Here is a 20,608-nt window from a genome sequence, read left to right on the forward strand (position 1 = left end):
GTTCCTGGCCATATTTTAGAGCCTAACAGACTCTCCTAAAAAAAAAGGTCAGTTCCCTCTGTTAGAAAATTGTGTAATTTTGTAAATATCTCTTTTTCCCCCCAAGATGAAAGTCCCATTTGTTCATGTGTGCCCTGATGACCCCTTTATGTCTAATTCAGTACCCCGCTTAATAGGAACTTTAAAATACTCAAATAAGTGAGTGAATGAATAAACAAATTTTATCTATGATTGTATAGCTAGCAGGTAAGTACAAAAACTCAAGCCCACTTCCAGAAAATTCAAGTTCATATCTGCTCTGATCATAAGACACTGCCTCTCACAGAAGAAGGAAAGAAGGTTCCAAACTTGTCAGGAAATTCATTAGGTATTTTTCTAACATTACGATTTACATATAAATAACATTTTATTTGATTTATTTAAATAAATTTATTTAAAATTATTTAATCTTAATTAATTAAATGTTTTAAATTTTTTTAACAAAATAAAAACATTTCACCTTAAAACAAGGAGATAAAGATAAAAAAGCCTAGCGTATGCTTTCCACTTAAAAAATAAATCTTACAATAAGTAGTGTTAGTGTTAAATTAACACTAGATTTCTCAGAATGACATAGATACAATTTTCTAGTTTGTGTCAGATCAAGGGTGTGTCACAAGAGATATCAGAAATACATACAAAAAATCAAACCAATGATTTTATCTTTCTATTGATATTTGTTAGCCAACAAATAAGATGCTTTGAGCAAAACAATGTTCTTTAGAATATATATATAAAGACAAAAAATTGATTAAATGTAACGATTCCATTCCAATTCCCTTCACTGATTCTGTATATTTCTAAAATAATATTAAAAGCAGCTGTAGTTAGGGGAAGCAAGAGGCTCTTTATAAAGTCCCTACTTCATCAAAAGGCTCCCTTTGGCTTTCCCACACCGTGGATTTGAATGTCTGGAGATTTTTTTCGTGGAGAGGAGGGTGGGGTACATGTAGGAGAGAGAATCTTTTCACTTGCTCCCTGGTTACAGTTCAGCTCTATGTGTCTTAGAAAGACGATCAGATATTCTCAGCTTTCTACAACCTATTTTAAAAGGCAGCCACATGTCCAGGGGACTAGGCAGTGGGAAGAGTCAATTTAAGGTGCAAAGAATAAAGGGGTGCATAGTCTGTAGAGAACTTAAACACAATTCTAAAACCAACTAAGAGTCTTCTGCTCTTTCTCATCCCTGTACAGCTTCTCAGTGATGAACTGTTCCCCCTACCCGTTTGAGCAGGCTACTCTTTAAGGAGTGTTTCTTCCCAGAAGACTCACAACCTTATAGAAGTCAGATGTGTTCCAATGGAAACCATCCATAATGAGTCCTCTGAAAATGAAAACCCAGTGTATTTTTTTTTTTAAATACTGGGCTGGGTGGGTGAGAATTTAGCTTAAGAGAGATATGGGGGTGGGGAGCCCTGAGTGCCAGGAAGAGTGCTGCTTGATTCAAGAGTCTTTCCTGGGGCTTCCCTGGTGGCGCAGTGGTTGAGAGTCCGCCTGCCGATGCAGGGGACACGGGTTCGTGCCCCGGTCTGGGAAGATCCCACGTGCCGCACAGCGGCTGGGCCCGTGAGCCATGGCCGCTGGGCCTGTGCATCCAGAGCCTGTGCTCTGCAATGGGAGAGGCCACAACAGTGAGGGGCCCGAGTGCCGGAAAAAAAAAAAAAAAAAAAGAGTCTTTCCTTTCTGAGCCTGTCCTTTCTGATGGGCCTCTTGAGTGGTGTGTGAGGCTTCCCCGGTCTTTTCCTTTCTGCTGGGCACACACTGATGTGGTGAACCCACTCTGGACTTGGGAATCGTCTGAAATGAGGATCTGCCTCTATTCTAATTCTTCAGGGAACACGCCGCTGCTCTGTCTTCTGAGTTGGTCTTTATTTTCCCAAATGCTAGCCTGCCTTTTATAATTTGATTCTCAAGGAGGATTATATTTACTATGTCATTTGGAAATAGACTTGTGGGCATTCTCACGTTAGGATCAGCAACCGATGCGAGTGTCCTTTTCTCTCCTTTTGCATTTGTCCAGTTGGCATACTTTTGCTTTCAATTACAAAAGTAATTGTTGAAAAATTGGGAAGCACACAGACACACAAAGAAAATAAAATTCTCCTGGAAGCCCAGTACCTAGTGATAATTATTGTTAACATTTTGATATATGCTTTTCTGAGCTTTTTTTTCCTGTGCTCAGTGTATTAATATTTAAGACATCAGTGAAACAAAATTGAGATCATACATAAAAAAAAAAAAAAGACTCTGCCAAGAATTGAGCCAAAGCAAAAATTACTATTTTCTTTTTTTTTTTTTTTTTGTGCTGTACGCGGGCCTCTCACTGTTGTGGCCTCTCCCGTTGCGAAGCACAGGCCCCGGACGCGCAGGCTCAGCGGCCATGGCTCACGGGCCCAGCCGCTCCGCGGGATGTGGGATCCTCCCAGACCGGGGCACGAACCCGCGTCCCCTGCATCGGCAGGCGGACTCTCAACCACTGCGCCACCAGGGAAGCCCTAAAAATTACTATTTTCTTCCCTTTCTTCTCCAGTCGTTGTTTAGAGTCCTCTCACCTGGCCTTCTGTGGGGTGACTGTGACCAACTCCTTGCTGGTCTCTTTATTCCTGACCACGCCCACTCTTACATGTCATGCACTCAAGATGCCTCTTCATGAAGCGTGTGTCTAGCTGTAGGGCTCACGTGCTCAAAAATCTCCAGAGTCGAATTCTAGCTAGTAAATTCCTAGAGGTCATGGGTGGTGTCTAAGACATTTTTAGTCACCACAGGACTTGGTTCATGGTGGTGAATGGAGTAGTCACTTGCTAAATTTTGCCTGAATTATTTAAAAATTCAGCCAGTAAATCTTCTATGAAATTTTCTTTAAATGACTGTCCTATAATAAGGTATGTTCCACGAATTTGCATCATTTATTCAACACATGCTTTTTTTTGTGTGTGTGCTGTACGCGGGCCTCTCACTTTTGTGGCCTCTCCCGTTGCAGAGCACAGGCTCCGGACGCGCAGGCTCAGCGGCCATGGCTCACGGGCCCAGCCGCTCCGCGGCATGTGGGATCTTCCCAGACCCGGGCACAAACCTGTGTCCCCTGCATCGGCAGGCAGACTCTCAACCACTGCACCACCAGGGAAGCCCAACACATACTTATTGATCATTTAGTATGAGTTAGGTAGGCCTTTGCTGTGATTAATAATTTTCTGTCTAAAATCTGCCTTTCCTTGAGCAATATGCACATTTAGAAATTTTTTTTTTTGACAAAAGAAACAGGAAGACAAAAAATGCCTATTTCAAGTATCATGTTTAGGCTTCACATCTATCATTGTTCATCTCAAAAGAGAGCAATGCATGGGTCATAATCTGCTTTAGTCTGTGAGTTTTTAAGTAGACTTGAAACCAAGTATATAAGATCTGGCAGATAAAAGACCATTCATGCTAAATAAAAGTAGAAAAAATGAAAGGTTGGCTACTATTTCCGTGTGTTATTCGCAAATGGTGATTTTTTCCAATGATTAGATATTTGGCCACAGTTAAGATTCATGGATGTCAGTGTGTGTTTGTGTAAGAGTGTGGGTATGAGTGGTGTGTGTGTGCATGCTATGTGTACTGTGTAATGTCAGATAAGAATGTAGGAAGAAGGAAAAAAGGAGATGTGCAAACTCATGGAAAGAAGCACCATAACCATCATCAAGCTACACATAAGTGGGCTTCCCTGGTGGCGCAGTGGTTGAAAGTCTGCCTGCCGATGCAGGGGACATGGGTTTGTGCCCCGGTCCGGGAAGATCCCATATGCCGCAGAGCGGCTAGGCATGTGAGCCATGGCCGCTGAGCCTGTGCGTCCGGAAAGTTACACGTAAGTGACTTCCCTCCCTCCTCACCAGATCTGTTAATTTTGTGGCAAGAGGTTTACCCATGAGAACTCACTTGTGTAATGTTTGCCATCCAGATGCAGTCATTATATGCTATTCTTTTTTTTTTTTTTTTTTTTTTTTTTTGTGGTATGTGGGCCTCTCACTGTTGTGGCCTTTCCCGTTGCGGAGCACAGGCTCCGGACGCGCAGGCTCAGCGGCCATAGCTCACGGGCCCAGCCGCTCCGCGGCACGTGGGATCCTCCCAGACCGGGGCACGAACCCGCATCCCCTGCATCGGCAGGCGGACTCTCAACCTCTGCGCCACCAGGGAAGCCCTATATGCTATTCTTTAAATTAAACCAAAGGGGAGCTCAGAATTCTTGTAGCAACTCTGCCTTGGAAGGAATGCAACCATTGTATGTGCAGCTTCTGGGAGCAGTCTTGCCTTTTGGAACAACTCTTGGGTCTATATCACATATACATGCTCTTGACTGCAGAGGTGCAAGCTGTGTGACTAGGTCTCTGCAGCTAGCCCTGACAAAGTCTGGGGGCTCTGAGGTGGGAATTCCTAAAGGAACCTCAACTCAGGGCAGGAACAAATGATCAAACAAAGCACTGTGCTCTATCATTTCATCAGTCTGGGACTCTCAAAAAAGGAATTGTATTGTTAATGAGCAATCTTAACTCAGATCTCTGCAAAACTGACCACCTAAACTAGTGCTTCCCACCCCCCACCCCACCCCCACCCACCCCCTGGGTCTCTATCTTGCTTTCCCTGCTTCATTTCTTTCAGGGCAATGTCTCCATCTGATAACTCTATGTGTTGATCTGTTTATTTTGCTTACAGCCTGCTTTTCTAATGGAATGTAAGTCCTAGGAGGGTGGGAACTTTTACTGACGTTTTCACTATTGTATCAAGTATCTGGGACAGTGCCTGGCCCAGAGTAGATCCTCATACATATTTTCTGAAGGAATCCATGAAGGAATGGACAAAAAATATGAATTAATATGACTCTTTTCAACTGTGTTTTGTCACTGCTCTCCCCAGCTTTTTGCTTTTAATTAGAGTTGCTTAATGACTGATTTTGAACCTCTCAGCAACTTCACTGATTCCCTGATTTTTGAAAAAGAAAATATAAGTCAATGTCTACACAATACATGCCTAGAGATAACAGGAAATAAGAGATTCTCTGACATGCTTACAAACTGGGTCAAACAAGAGCTTATAAGTAATTAATTGCTGAGATAACTGGCAAGGGGTCAGTTTACAGGCGCAAGCCTGAGGCTTGGTCAGATTGCCATCTCTTGTAGTCTGGTCTCCTGCAATGTCACAGACAATCTGTCATCACAGAGCAGGTGGCCAGGCAGGACTGTGGGTGTGGATATGGTGACCATGTCAGTTGCTAACTACAGCCTGCACTGCAGCTAGGAGGAGATGATAGCTATTAAGTTGCAATTTGCACTGGACAGGGGCCAAAGTGTTTACCCTATAACCCAAACCCATCTTTTGTCCACATAGGCCAGTCCCCCTGTAGGGGACAGTATGTGTTTTATTAATTCATCTACTATGAACCAAAAACTGCTCTAGATGCTGGGGTCTGACAGTTCAAAAAGAGAGACAGAGGCCTTGCAGTCTTGGACTTGGCTTTCTTGATCATCTGTTCCAATCTGCTCATCTATCTTTGTCAGGTCAAATACAATACCCACCTGTGTCTCTTAGAGACTTAATTTCCAATAGAGCCATCCTTAAACATTTCTAAGTTTCCTTAAATTTCCAAGAGGCATCCCCATTTTTATATTCTGTTAAATACCAATGTTCGATGCAGCAGCAGGATAGAAACAGTCTTATGGCAGATGTAAGGGGACTTTCACTTGTCTTTACCACTAATTAGCTCTTTGATCCTAGGCCCATGGTTCTCGGCTCTGGCTGAACCTAGAACCAACCAGGGAACTTAAAAAAATGCCAGTACCCATACTCCACTTCAGACCAGTGGGAACAAAATCTCCAAGAGTGGACCTGGGCTTCAGTATTATTTTGAAACAACACAACTGATATGTATGTACAGCTAGTATTGGGCAAATCTCTTTGTACTTTCTCAACTTGTAAAATGAAGGTAATCATAATTCCCTCCTTAGCTCATAAGGATTTCTTATCTAAAATTTCGGTTGTAGATGTCAAACAATTTTAATAAATAATTTTAATATCTACACAACTAACATTATTTTGGGTCTACACTCAGAAATTCTTAAACAAATCCAAAGATGGCTAAGACTTTTGTGGGACAGGGTAACATTTTAAAAGAAAGGGAAAATAGTATGTAGTTTCTGAACTTTTCTTACTCGTAATTGCTACGGACTCTTTAGGTCACGCTATGTAAGATTCTGAATTTTTAAAGAAACAAGAGCATATAGCTTCATTACTTCCAGACACTTCCAGTGGTAGCAGAATCAGCAGCATTAAAACCATGGATTAAGACATCCATAAATTCAGTCCATTTTCCCCTTAGGTATCTTGGTTATGACCATTTTCAAGGGCGACTGTCCAGGTACTGTAGTCACCACTAAAACACTGGCAGTTCTCAGAAGATTCTAATCAGTGACCAGCAACTGAAGATGTAGTGAGAGAGCTATATATCATAGACAATGCCAAAGAAAAGAGATTTACTGAAAAACCTAAAGTACAATCTCTCAGGGACGTTGCTTCAGCACTGGATTGTAGGGAACAACTTCCTGGTACAGAGGACCCCAGGGACTTCGTCTTGAATCGCTATTGAGGGAGTCCTTGAATCAATGTTGAGTTTGTACAAACTTAGTAAAAAAGTTTCTGTCCTCTAGATAAGGTCCCCTGTTAAGAAAACTAATGTGACAAACAAAATCTTCCTCGGAGTGGAATTTGTTTAAAATGGCTCTATTGGAAATTAAACCCTCAGATTATAATAGAGAGGGGATCATAGGAAAAGAGGAACATATAGGAAAAGAAATACTGTGATCCAGCAAGAATGCGGTACCCCCTTTATTGATCACGTAAGCACACTCTGTACTTACAAAATCAGAAAGTGCACAAGCAGCTTCTTTCGTTACAGAGAGGGAAAGTACTCTCGTACTGTAGGGGCATCCACTTTCCTGGATTACTCATTGTATAGAATTCTGCATAACAAAAACCTTAGCATAATCATTATTAGTAATGACATGGCCTGATTATGTTGAACCCAATTACATAGAGTATTTTTTACTTTGTGGGTATCATTTTTATGGAAATTTACCAATAATAACAACATTGAGTAATTACTATGATCAGGAACTACGTCAAGCACATTATATACATTTTATACTTTTCATAATTTCTTGAAGGCGATTTGTGATCTAGGTTTTCCAGACAAAGGTATTGTGATACACAAAGGTTAAAAAACTTCCCAAGGTCATACAGCCAGAGGTGAGATTCAAACCCAGATAGTATGACTCCAAAGCCTTAATTCTTAGCCAGTCTCTGTTCTTTTCTGACCCACTAGTTGATCTAGATAATGATTCTGCCATTGAGTTACTGACTGGTAACTTCACCATTGATAAGGTTTTGGGGTACAAACTAATGTCCTCAATGTTCTAAGGGGCAGAAATGGAAAATGAAAGTGTCAGGATTTTGCACAAGCCCAACTGTTGACTATAAGTTCCTCAAATGCAGAAGTGAAGACCTCTGGTGTCCAAAGACAGTGACAAATTCAGAGGAAGTGGGTGACTTTACAGTGACAGAGCACTGAGGAAGGATGGGTTATAACTTTGAGTCTACCCGGAAGGCTGATTCCACCCAAGAGCAGGGCCACTCCCTACATGGGGTTCAACTGGTCAAAACAAAACAGAGAAGCAAAAATTTAATTTCAGGAGCAAGACCCCAGGGAGGAGGAAAGGTAGCACTTAGAAGTCACCAAGGGCTTCCCTGGTGGCGCAGTGGTTGAGAGTCCGCCTGCCGATGCAGGGGACACGGGTTCGTGCCCCGGTCTGGGAAGATCCCACATGCTGCGGAGCGGCTAGGCCCGTGAGCCATGGCTGCTGGGCCTGCGCGTCCAGAGCCTGTGCTCCGCAACGGGAGAGGCCACAGCAGTGAGAAGCCCACGTAATGCAAAAAAAAAAAAAAAAAAAAAAAAAAAAAAGAAGTCACCAAGAATTCCCACAGTCACGCTTGAAGCAAACCCAGGATCCAATAAGCAGCAGTCAAAACCTGGTCCAGCGGTTCCCCTGAGGTTCCTGGGTATGGGAAAATAGCTAATGCTAAGCTCCACTCTCTTGCTGGCCAGGCTGCAGATGCTATAATGCTTTCTTCTTATGTAGAAATCAGTATCAGACTGAACCCATGAAGGAAAAGGTAGGTGAGTGGTGAAGACGGGCAGAGTAGGAAATGAGGTGGGAATAAACTAGAGCTATATTAACACACTGAAGGAGCTCCAAGAAATGAAAAAACAAAACAAACAACGATGGTACCTCTGACCTAAGTAATTCAAAGTACTGTAAAAGTGAAAGGAATTACAACGAAGTACTTGTTTTCCCCATGATGAAAAAGTGTTGACTGTTTTAATACGATATTAAATATTAAAAGTAGGGGTCTTCCCTGGTGGCGCAGTGGTTGGGAGTCTGCCTGCCGATGCAGGGGACACGGGTTCCAGCCCTGGGCTGGGAGGATCCTACATGCCGCGCAGCAACTGGGCCCGTGAGCCACAACTGCTGAGCCTGCGCCGTCTGGAGCCTGTGCTCCGCAGCGGGAGGGGCCGCGACGGTCAGAGGCCCGCGCAACACGATGAAGGGTGGCCCCTGCTCGCCACAACTAGAGAAAGCCCTCGCACAGAAACGAAGACCCAACACAGCCAAAAAATAAATAAATATAAATAAGTAAATTAAAAAAAAAAAACACACATACCAAATTCTAAATGGATTAAAGATTCAAAAGTAAAATAAATAGATAAATAAGCTGAAAGAAAATACAGGTGATTGTTTAATCTAAGGATGGATAGGGAATTAAAGATAAGGTAAAATAGATTAAAAAAAAAAAAGAGTAAGATTTGGGGTACCCCCGATCACATGTCTAATTTTTCTGTAGACTGGCCTAATTCACAATATTTTCATTTGGTTTGAAAATGAGTTTGCTAAAAGGATCCCCTGAAGGTTTCCAGGAAAATAGTTCATGAAAATCTGAAGCACCTTTAGAATATATCAACTCTTAGTGACATCCCTGTGGAGTCTGCAAAATGGTCATGCCAACTGCTTTGTCTAGATAACAGTGGAGGCCCATAACTGATTCTTAAGTCCAAAGGAAAGAATGGCAATCAATATGCAAGAATAAATGAGGAAATAGTGTTGCCATTGGAATGTAAATCACCACCTTCCTACATACAATATTTTTTCTTCCCAAAGTCAGCCTGTAGCAACCTGTTTCCTTACCTAGAGCTTTGTGCCAGTGATGTAGCCTTTGATAATTCTTGTAATAAGAATCCAGTCATGTATGACATTTAGGAGGGAGCAAAGGGTTTGATTTCCCTCGGGGCCCTGGAACCCTTATAAAAATGCCTTTAATGAGAAATGAAAGGAAAAAAAATTAGGGGGTCAGAAATTGAGCCAAATCAAAAATGGTGCCAAATCACTAGGTACTAGGCTACCTTTTAATTATTCTAGGTAATAGAGAAAACTACTTCATGTAGTTTGTTGTCCTCAAATATCCAAATTAACCTATATATCAGTCTAAATTGGAAAAAAAAAAAAGAGGAATAAAGAGAACCAAGATGTCATCTTAATGCCTTCTCAGCTGCCGACAAGATGGATTTTGGGCACCACTGGAATATAGACATTTAAGAACAGGGCTTTTATCACTCCATGTCACAAGCATGCTTACACTTTCAAGAAAATCTGTGCTTTCACTAAGTGGTCCATAATAGCAATAATAGGCCTCACCCTTTCTACAAAATCCGTTCCAATGAGATGTAGTCCACTCACATTTTCATTTAGCTCTTCCATTCAATCCCTTCAGTTAGCTTTGTCCTATTTCCTATGGGTGGAGTCTTTAGTTATATGCTTTTCTCAATGTCATTTACAAAGCAGCCACTTGTCTCTCCAAGCCCCTTTCCTTGAGTGTGAGCCAAATGTCTGCCTCTCACACTCTCTTGAAGTCAGGACCCTACGTAATTTTTGGCTGAGGACATACGCTAACAGAGAGGTGGTGACCTGCATCTCCCCTCATGTCATTCTGTTCACACCCATTAGTCAGTGCAGTCTAACAAAAAGTTTGCGTGGAGAGTGGCTTCCAAGAAAGTTTAATTCATTGCAGAGGAAAGGAAAATAGGGAAGAATGATTCCTGGGAATATACAAGACAAGAAGAGTTTCCTCCGTCAAGCTGAGTGTCCACAACCACTGAGATGATGTACCAAGCCCCTGCTCATTAAAGAGCAGTTCTCATTCAGAAAGCATCACCATCACTTGTGAGTTTGCTAGAAAGGCAGATAACAGGCCTGTTTCACATCTACTGCATAAGAAACTGCAATCTCCAGGTGATTCATATATGCATTCATGTTTGAGGAGCATTGGCCAAGAACATGGTTCTCAGCTTTGGTTACACATAGGCACCAACCAGGGAAACTTAAAAATAATTACTGATGCCCAGGTCCCACCCCCGGAGATTCCAAGCTACTCTGTCTGGGGTGTGGCCTAAGCGCTGGGATTTTTAAAAGCTCCCCAGAAGATTCTGAGGTGCAGTCGGAGGTTGAGAGCCACTGGGAAAGAGGCAGAGGGGGGCTACTTTTCCCACCCCCCTGCTCTTTGCCTCATAGTCAAACAGTGGGATTCCTGGAGTCCGAATCTCTCTTTTCCTGTGGCCTGGCTGCCCAGAGCTGCGCTGTAAGTACGGGGGAAAACTCTATTAAGAAACAACTTTCTGTCTAGTACTTTGGTCTCCCTCCCACTCTCACCCTCCACATAGCTGCCCCTGATGCCCCACACTTTAGCAAACCACACCAGGGGCGAACATCAACTCGTATTTTAAAAATACAAACTTGGAGTCCACCTTGAGAGCTACGTCAGAGTCTCAAGATAGGACGCTACAATCCGCATTTTTAACTAGCTTCCCAGGTGTGTCTGATGTGCAGTCAGGACTGTGAACTCCACAGCAGGTCTAGCCTTTCATCCTGTCAAGTCATTAAGGATTTGTAAGGATGAATGAGCTGTCAGGAGAGCAAGGGCCTGGTGCAATGCTCCTTTATTAATTATGGCGAAGTGATGTATTGGCAATGATAATGCTTCTCTTGGAAAGGGCAATGAATGGTTCGTCGATTGCTGCATTAGATCTTTCCCAACTTAACCTTAATGCTCAGCTTTTACTCTTCTCTGTAGTTTTAAAAGCTGCAGGGCTTTCACATTAAGCAGCCTCTTGGTCTTTATTCCCAAGTGAGCTGCAATCTTTGAGGGAAATACCAAAAGGGAGAATCTTTTGGAGTTCTTGGCTGGGGAATTAACAATCCCCCACCCCAACCCCCACCCCCCCCCGCAATCCTTATCTGCTTGTGTCAGCAGCTCCTAGCCAGCGTATTGCTGTGCAGGTCTGATAAGTAGGAAAAACACGGAGTGAGGATTTCAGAGAAAATCATTGATACATCCCCGGATCCCTCTGCTAAAAGAAAGCTTCCTTTAGCGGGGGGATTGAAAGTGGAGGAAGAAAGATATATCTGGCTGAACAATTTCAGAGGTGAGAAACGGGTGGGCGAGCCGGTGTGGCGGTTCTGTCTGTGGGTGAGGGGAGGAAGGTGGCAAAGAAAAGTTGCAGCGTCGGTCTGCGCGTGTACTCCATGGGCTTGGGCACCGGGGAAAGCGCTAGCGTGCGGCCGGGACGCACTGCGGGGCCGAGAGCCGGGAGGACGTCGAAAACCCTTCTCCGCGGCCGAGGCTGGGAGGCTGGAATTGCTCCCCGCCCGCCCGGAGCTCCAGAAACACGCCGGCTCCACTCGCCCGCGGTGGCCGAGGCCGCCGGGGTGGGGGCGCGCGGGGGGCCGGGGCGCCGGCGGCGGCGGCGGGGCGGAGCGCGCGTGAGAGCGAGTGCGAGGCTGCGGGCGGCGGGCTGGCGGGCGAGTGTGCGCGGGAGGAAGGGAGGGAGGGGAGCGGAGCGCGCGCGCCGCCCGGGCCCCGGCCCTCCCAGCCTCCCGGCCTCCGCGCTGCCTCCCGCCCGCGCGCACCGGCTGCCTGCCGCCGCCGACGCTCCTGCTCGCGCCGGCGCTGCACGGGAGCTTGCCCGCCGCCGCCCGCTTTGTGCTTCCCCCCGAAGATGGGAGCGACCTTTCCCAGCTCGGGAGCTATTTAAAAGGAGGGAGTGCGCCGTCTTTCCTACTTGCGTGGAGGAACAGGGGAAGGATCCAGCCGCACTCCCCCAAACCAGGTAGGATCTTCGGAAGGGCAGCAGAAAGGATTTGGTCAGATACCGCCAACTGTTTTCCATTTGTTCAGAAGGCTACACTTCCCTCCGCTTTGGCAAAGGACCAGCTCCTAAATTGCGTGTGTATGTGTGTGTGTCCCCACCCATTTTGTGGGGGTGTCCGCGCTTCTCGGGGAGTGAAATTGCTCTGGCTGGTGCGTCTGGGCGTTGAGGGTGCCCGCCTGCCAGTGCCGGCTGCCGGAGCAAGAAAGGGCTGCTGAGGAGAGATGCTGCACCCTGCACCGCGCCGGGCTTAAGGATTCAGGGCGCGAAGAGCGAAGTCCACCCGGAATGCAGCGCTGCTGGGGATCCAGGCGTCCCCATCTACGGGGCTCTGCTCCGCGGTCACCCCTCCTCCCGGTAATCCCTGGGGTCTTCCCCAAGGCCACACTCGCGAGTCTCCTCTTTTCCGGCCAGCCCTGGGTGCTCCTTCAGCATCGACTGCGGAGAGGAGGGAGGTGTGGCCGGGGCGGGGGGACAGGCAAGGGAGAGAAGCGGCGGGGGAGTGGGCTGCAGGGTCCCAGTCTCTGGCCACGCAGCCCGAGTTGGGGATCCTGCGCGCCGAGGCATCTTTCCCCAGGACATTCGAAGGGAACTTTGCCGCTGCATTGTCTGCCTCTGGAGCTTCGCTGGCTCTTGGGGAAATGGTCTGTGTTCTGAGACGTGAGGATATCCTTCTTGGATCCTCCTTAATGAAGAAGAGGGAGGTCTTACGGGTGGACGGTAGGCTACAGAAACCAAATCCACCCAGGCGATGCTTTTAAAAATATAGTATGTGTGCCTCCGTGGTTTTTCAAATCCCCCTTCCCTTATGAATTGTGTTGACTGATGAATGGCTTGGGCTGGCAATTCGTATTTCCCTCTCCAGACAAAGTGGCAATGGTTGGGTTGGGAGCAGAGTGATCAAATTTAACAAAGAATTTTGTGAAGAAAGCAATGTGCGTGGTGTCCGCAGTCGCTGGAAAGAAAGTCCTGCTTTGCACTAGGTATTTGTTTAACCCCTCTTTGCCTGGCTCCCTTGCTGGCGCTGTCTACTGCTAGTCAGCCACTAGTGGTTGTGAATATAACAATACAAACTTTGTCCTGCTGGAGGTGTAAAGACTAAAAAAAGAAAGAAAAAAAAAAGGATATCAGTAGGAGGTGAAGTGGAAGAATCTTTTTAAAAAATGACGGATGTAAAGACAGTACAGGCATCCCTATCATGGAGGAGCTAGTAGAGTAGGTGGAGAGTCTGATCAGATCTGGTTAAAGGCACAGCTTGGGTCTCTCCAAACAGGAGCAACTGAACATCCACAGTCTAGCATCTGTGTGAAGATTTCCTAAGGGAAATGGGGAGCAACCAGGAGGGGATTCTGAAAGCATACCTCCCACCCACACTCCCCAACATACACACACACACACACACACACACTCTCACTCACTCACACGTTTTCTCTTTCTCAGAGCTACTTGTGCAGCAAGTCAGGAAAAGAGGGAGGAAAATGTATTTAGATGTTTCATTCATTTCAGAAAAGAAAACAAAGCCAGAATAGGAATGATTGCTTTGAGGCTCCTCTTTCAAATCCTGTGTTGCTTGAATTTACCTCTGTGGGTTTGCTAAACTTGCTTAATTGTGAGGTTAGTCTCACGTGAAAAAAAGGAGGAAGGAAGAGAGAGCTAGCTCGCTCCATCTTTGGGGCCTTGAGAGTGAGAAGGTGGGGAAAGATCCACTTATTTCATCAGAAGCAGTATGTGTTTTCTTAAATGGTTTTCATTTTAGGGACTCTGCCTGCTTGAAGGATTCCATTTGGATCTGAGGGCTCTTTAGCTATGATTTCTCCCACCTACTAAAAAAGGAGCCTTAATTTCCCCCCCCAAACTGGCTTTTATTAAATATGGCATGATTAATTCCTAGGGGAAAAAAAAAACTGGACAGAGGTAAACTGTTGTTCACTACTGAGCTGTGCAGAGACAGCAAAGAATGTAACTGTCCATGACAATCAGACTTCCTTTACTCTGTCTTAAAAGCTTAGCAGGGCTGGAAGAGGAGTGTAACAAATTAAAAGAATATGAAGGCTGTGCTTTATATCGATCTATCTGTGTACCTGTCTACCTACCTACCTACTGTCTATCTTTCTATTTACTTTATCATTACTATTTAATGGTTTCTACAGTATCATTTTGGATTAAGTACTAGATAACCCTTTTGTTGACCATGAAAGGGAAGAAAAATGCATAGCCCTAGCAGTGCTTTAACTCCAAATGAAATTACAAAAGGAAGGTGAAATTGCAAAAAGAAGGTGAAGTATAGTCAGTAACACCTACAGGACTATCTGCAGGAATTACATTAATTGCTCTTTCAAACTTACTATGTGTTGAAAATAAAATATTCCAGGAGAGCTTCAGCATTTTGTTAGCAAGCTATATTTAACATGTTTTTTATCAGACAAAAATAGACTTTTATTTATCTTGCAAAGTAAACGCATAGTTCCTTCCCTGTAAGTACTTAATCTGTTTCTTTGACAAAATAAATGGTGAGAAAAGCTCTGTAGATCCAAGGAAGTTGCATTCCCCCTTTAAAGCAAGTACAAAGCATTCATTTAGCTCATGGATGGGTTTTTCTCAAACTAAGTGCATTTTAGGACTGCACCAGCTGATTTTCATGTTGCAATTCAGTAACAGAGGCCCTTTCTCCGTGATGACTTCAGGTAGAGCAAGAAAAGCATGTAGGTAAGAAGCAAGCAGTCTGCAAAATCAACATGGAAATAAACCAGATCTAAATTGAAATAGAAATTAAATCTGGAAGAAGAGCTACACAATTAAAAGAGGATGGTAGAGCACATATCTTGCATGCTTGATATTTTTGCTGTATGTATGTATGTTGCTTTTCTCTAAAAATTCAATTGTTGCTTTACATTTGCTAACAACTTAGGAATCAGGGTGCTGAGATCTCACTTCTTCCAGATCCTTCCATCCTCTTTTTTTTTTTTTTTTCCTCTAAGGGATAAATGTCTCGTCAAAACGTCTTCCAATATCATCCATACCTCATGGTCAGACCTCTCGTCATAACCTCTGCCAAACGGTCTCCCATCTGATCCAATTCTTCTGCTCCCTCTTGTGGCAGATGTTCTCCCTGACTTTCCCTAGATTTCAGAATCCATTCCCTCAGCTGCCTGTCCCTTAGGTTCTAATTTTCAGTGTTAATTGGTGCTAATGAAGGCAGTAGGTTGCTGAACTCGCTGCTTCCAATTTTCTCTCTGAACAAAGGGAGGTCTATCCCCTGGAGATGTCCTTGAGATTCAGTGGAAGTAAAATGTCAGGTGCTGCCTGACCCACTGAGATGGACTGGGTTCTGGGAAAGTGAGCTTTCAGAGTCTTGCCTCTGAGACTCAGATTTAGACTGAGGGCTAGGCCAGTGGGGCCTCATTAAGTGCAGTGGGATTATTTTCAGTTCTCTTTTTTTTCTCTTCCAAAAGATACCTGTGCGTGAATGTGTCTGCATCTGTCCTCTCTCTTTCTCTCTCTTCCTGCCTCCCTCTCTCCCTCCTCAGCCTCTCACACGCACGCACGCACACACACACACACACAGGCCCATGCAGGCCAAAGGGCACATGCATACGCGCGCGCACACACATACACGCCACACACACACGCTTTACAAAAGATATATTATACAACACATATTTTGAAAACAACTAATCAGTGATTAGGTTCTCAATAGGGTTTGTAAATCAAGCAGCTCACTTTCTGAACTGGAGACTCCTAGGGTAGACTACTCTTCCTGGCATGATTTCCTCACAAACAGTTGAGAATACAGATGAGGAGACTAGGCATCTTTTCCTAGTGCGTTTATTCAACTTGGAAGACAGTTGCTCGCAGCCCTTGAGGCCTCAAGTGTTTATTGTAGGCTCTCTTTGTTGTCAACTATGTTTTGAACCCTAAGTGTTTTATGTCTACATTTGTGATTGTCCTTTGATCGGTGCAGCCAAGAGTGTATAGTAAGTAACAGGATAGACCAAGGTTCACGAGAATCCCATTTTCTCTCTACCTGAAACTTTCTAGCCAGTTTCAGGAGGAGGAGGAGAATGTAGGGAAGGAGAAAAGTCCTGAAGTGATGGAAAGCAGCTGACGTGATGGAAGTGTGTTTGTGATCAGGGGCAAGGATGGTATGGGCAGCTGTCTAGAAGGGGATTTGAGAAGCACAAAACATCCCTGGATTCAAAGCGTTTATCCTTCGGCCAACGTAGGATCAGACATTCTCACTATTAGAGACATTCATTTGAATAAAGTAATTCTATCTAGTAGATCCCTAATAGAATGCGATGAGATTACCTAGGAAAGAGATGCCATTCATTCTCACAAACTATTCGCATCTGTTCATTTACTAACTTGGATTGGTTTAGCAGATCAGCTGGCAGAAAAGTCCTGAGGGCTGGAACACAGGATGATGCAGAGGAAGTGAAAGAAGTTTGAAATGGGTTGCTGTCCAGTTAGTGCCCCCAGAGGGCCATTCTGATGGGGAAGTACCCCGGGAACCGGGCTGCTGAAGTGGGGTGGGGGGGAGGGGTAGAGAGTAGCCAGACAGAGGCAAAGATAAACTGTCACCCTGAAATTTTACTTCTGGGTCAGCAAAGGTAACAAAAATTTGAGCTTTCTTGAAAATTTACTCTTCTGAGAAATGGGTGAAATATGTCCTGTAGTGTGAAATCATATGCTTTAAGTCTTGAATGGCTTCTACTGTATCATTTTGGAATATTCATACCAGTAACCTCGAACACTAGTGTGATACTCGTTCAGACAAATGTTTTTTTGCATATGTAATAGACATAGAAACATACATGTAAATATTAGAGTCCATCTTAATTTTTTATTTTATTTATTTATTTATTTATTTTTAAATGACATGTCACTTTAAAATTTTATTTATTTATTTATTTTTGGCCGTGTTGGGTCTTTGTTTCTGTGCGAGGGCTTTCTCTAGTTGCGGCGAGCGGGGGCCATTCTTCATCACGGTATGTGGGCCTCTCACTGTCGCGGCCTCTCCCGTTGTGGAGCACAGGCTCCAGACGCGCAGGCTCAGTAGTTGTGGCTCATGGGTCCAGTTGCTCCGCGGCATGTGGGATCTTCCCGGACCGGGGCACGAACCCGTGTCCCCTGCATTGACAGGCAGATTCTCAACCACTGTGCCACCAGGGAAGCCCCATCTTAATTTTTTAGAAAAGACAGAAAAAGTCATCACTCTGTAGATGTCATTGCATGTGAAGTCAGAATAATTTAATAATTTCCTGGTTGAATCTAATGTGAAATGAAGTCAAACAGACAAGAGAGTGATTCAGCAATTTTCTTCAACCCAACTGTGATATTTATTGAGCACTCAGTGTATGCAAGGCACTGCGCTGGGCTTTTCAGAGAATGCAGATGCTGAAGAGGAGTTATGTGATGTTTGTTGAATACCCGTTATGTTCCAGACATCAGTCTAAGCACTTTGTACATGTTTTCTCACTTAACACTGTTGCAAGAAAGCATCCTGATCTTGACTTAAAGATGACGACTATGGCTCAGTTAAATAACTTGTCCAGGAGTGAATAGGTGACGGTACCCGTTTTTGAGGCTGTTTCAAAGCCATGCGCAAAACATGCTCTTTGTGCTGTGTTCCCTGTTCTTAGGGATGTACGGTCTAGAACACCTAAACACTGGGCTGAGTGAGGTAGATGGCTGCAGCTATCTAATGAGCCCAGTGCTTTAGAGTTGAGAGGAGGAAGAGAACATTGGAAAAGGCTTCATGGAGGAGGAGGAAGCATTTTAGTTGGTTCTCAAAGAGTGGAAGGACTTTGCAAATAAATAAAGCCTCGCTATTTTTAAAACATGTAAACCAGCCCCAGCTAATTTATGACAAGGACCACCCCGGAGCAAGGTTAGGGCCATTTCCAGACTTCAAGCTAGCTGCATGTCCTGGTTAGGACCATGCCATGGGAACTGTGGATCTGAAACAGATGCTAGCATAAATCATTGCTCACATGTATTTTACACGGGAACCCAAAATTGATGAATTTCCAGCATGCCTTGGAGGAGAGAAGCTGTATCAGTCTGAGTGGTGAAGCAAGGAACAGACCTTAAATTTGACGGTTATGTTTTCTGGGCCATCACAGGTGGTTTTTCTTTCTTTCTTGAGCACCGAATGGTTCTGATGCTTTCTCCCTTGAGCTTCTCCAGTTCCTCACTTCCACTTCCCCCTAAAGCACAGGACCCAGGGCCCCCTTTGGCTCTGCTCTGTTCAATGTATGGCACCCAGTTGCAGCAGGTTTAGAGAATGGGTCTGCTTACTCTACACGCCAACCTCCACTTCCTCTCTGCACCATGGTAGTGCCCCCAAAGTGAGTGGGATCAGCCAGGGGCAAAAGGATAGAGCTTGGGGAGGGGCTCAGTCATCTGTCACATGTCCCTCAGAAGTTGTAGGTCGTCACTTCCAAAACCATCTGCCTTTCAAATGTTGGGGGATGTGAGCCCCCTGGAGCTGAAATTTGTGAGTTGATGTTGGCCACAGTTGGTGACTCTTCCCCCGCCCCCGCCTTAACTCCTCACTTTCTTCTCCTGGCCATGCAGCTGCCCCTGGCCCTTTTTCAGAACTTCTCCTTATCAGTGCTCGTGCTGCTTAGACCCATAGCTAGCACTGGAAGACACATCAGAGATCATCTAGTTTTTTTATTAACAAATAAGCAAATGGAGGCCATAAGAAATTAAATGACTCAATAAGAGTGAAATGGGACATAATTGAATCTAGATCTATGACTCTGAAGTCATTTCACCAAAGTTACCTCTCCCTTTTTTCTTGGATAATATAGAAGCCCTCTAGAAATGTGCCTGTGTTTTCTGGCCTCAGGAATCCGTGGATGTCTAGCAGTGATTTCCTCGGGTGGAAAGAAAACCATGACTTTGCTTCTATATCGAGGATATTGACAAATGCAATGAAGTTCCCTATGGTACTCAGACCAAAGTTCTCTGAGGTCAGCAGGCATATCATGTTAGTTTTAATATTTGTTTGAATTCAACAAATGGCATATTTAACATTGTGCAAGATCCTTAACTTTTCTGTGCCTCATTTTCTTCATCTATTAAATGGGAGTCATAGTAGTAAAGAGCCTTATGGGGTTTTTGTGAGGAATAATACATTAATACTTGTAAAACATTTGGAACTGCTCCTGGCACATGAGTACTCAGTGAGGATTGGTCCTTACTACTTGAGAGATGACCAGTGAGAGAGCACTGTTTCTACCTGTGCACCTTTATGTGGACATGCTAATTGCGAAGGTCGCCATGGAGAGCTCGAAAATAAGGGCATACATAATGACTACACCAAAGGTCACAAGCTGTTTTTTAAAGGCTGCATAGTAAATATTTTTGGCTTTGTAGACCACAGAGCCTGTCACAGCTACTCAACACTGCTGTTGTAGCATGAAAGCCATTGACGATACTTAAATGCGTGAACATGCTGTGTTCTGTAAAACATTGTTTACTTACACTGAAATTTGAACATCATATAATTTTCATGTCATGAAATATTGGTTTTTTAAATTTTTTTCAATCATTTCAAAATGTAAAAAAAAATTAAATAGCCATTATAAAAACAGGTGGTGGGCGAAATATGACCTGTTGGCCATAGTTTGCCAACTCTTTTTTTTTTTTAATAGATCTTTATTGGAGTATAATTGCTTCACGATACCATGTTAGTTTCTGTTGCACAACAAAGTGAATCAGTCATATGCCTACACATGTCCCCATATCCCCTCCCTCTTGAGCCTCCCTTGAGACACAGATTGTAAGAGATACACACAGGCCATCTTAGGGGGCTGCAGGATACCCAGCCATAGGGGTTGGTGTCGTGGGAAGAGATCTGGCCTAGAAACTCAGACACCTTGTTTTAGAGCCTGGCTCTGTCACTTCTGAGATGCATGGCTTTGAAAAAGTCTTTTAAGTTATGATGGCCTGAGTTTTCATGTGGGGGAAAAGGGGGAAGGGGCAACGTTAGATGACTTTTAGGGGCCTTCCTAGCACTAAAAGCATTTTAATGAAGGGGAATTGGACATTCGAGGTGGGTCATGGAGGATGGGTAGAAAAGCATGAGAAAGAAAAACAGGGTGCATATTTGGGTAATTTTTATTTAGTAGCTCAGTTGTCTACCAGAAACAGTCAGCCTGGGGAGGTAGACAGGCAACATATTATGGATGATGACCTGAATGCCAAAGTGAGGGATTAGAATATCATAGCTTTGGGTTGTTAGCCAAATTCCTCAATTTTACAGATCAGGCTGAG

At 44.3% G+C, this 20,608-nt stretch overlaps 1 protein-coding gene across 3 annotated transcripts in view; it reads left to right on the forward strand.

The window, feature by feature from the left end:
- Window positions 1-12,519: 12,519 nt before the first annotated feature.
- SLC8A1 (solute carrier family 8 member A1) overlaps window positions 12,520-20,608 on the forward strand; it is a gene marked incomplete at its 5' end in the record, with an annotated part of 342,960 nt that continues 334,871 nt past the window's right edge. For all 3 annotated transcript variants that reach the window (XM_079721305.1, XM_079721307.1, XM_079721306.1), the window contains one exon: window positions 12,520-12,679. In XM_079721305.1, the coding sequence (XP_079577431.1) occupies window positions 12,611-12,679 (69 nt within the window). The remainder of the gene's footprint in view (window positions 12,680-20,608) is intronic.

The sequence above is a fragment of the Hyperoodon ampullatus genome, assembly GCF_949752795.1.
Source record: "Hyperoodon ampullatus genome assembly, chromosome: 15".
Taxonomy (NCBI): domain Eukaryota; kingdom Metazoa; phylum Chordata; class Mammalia; order Artiodactyla; family Ziphiidae; genus Hyperoodon; species Hyperoodon ampullatus.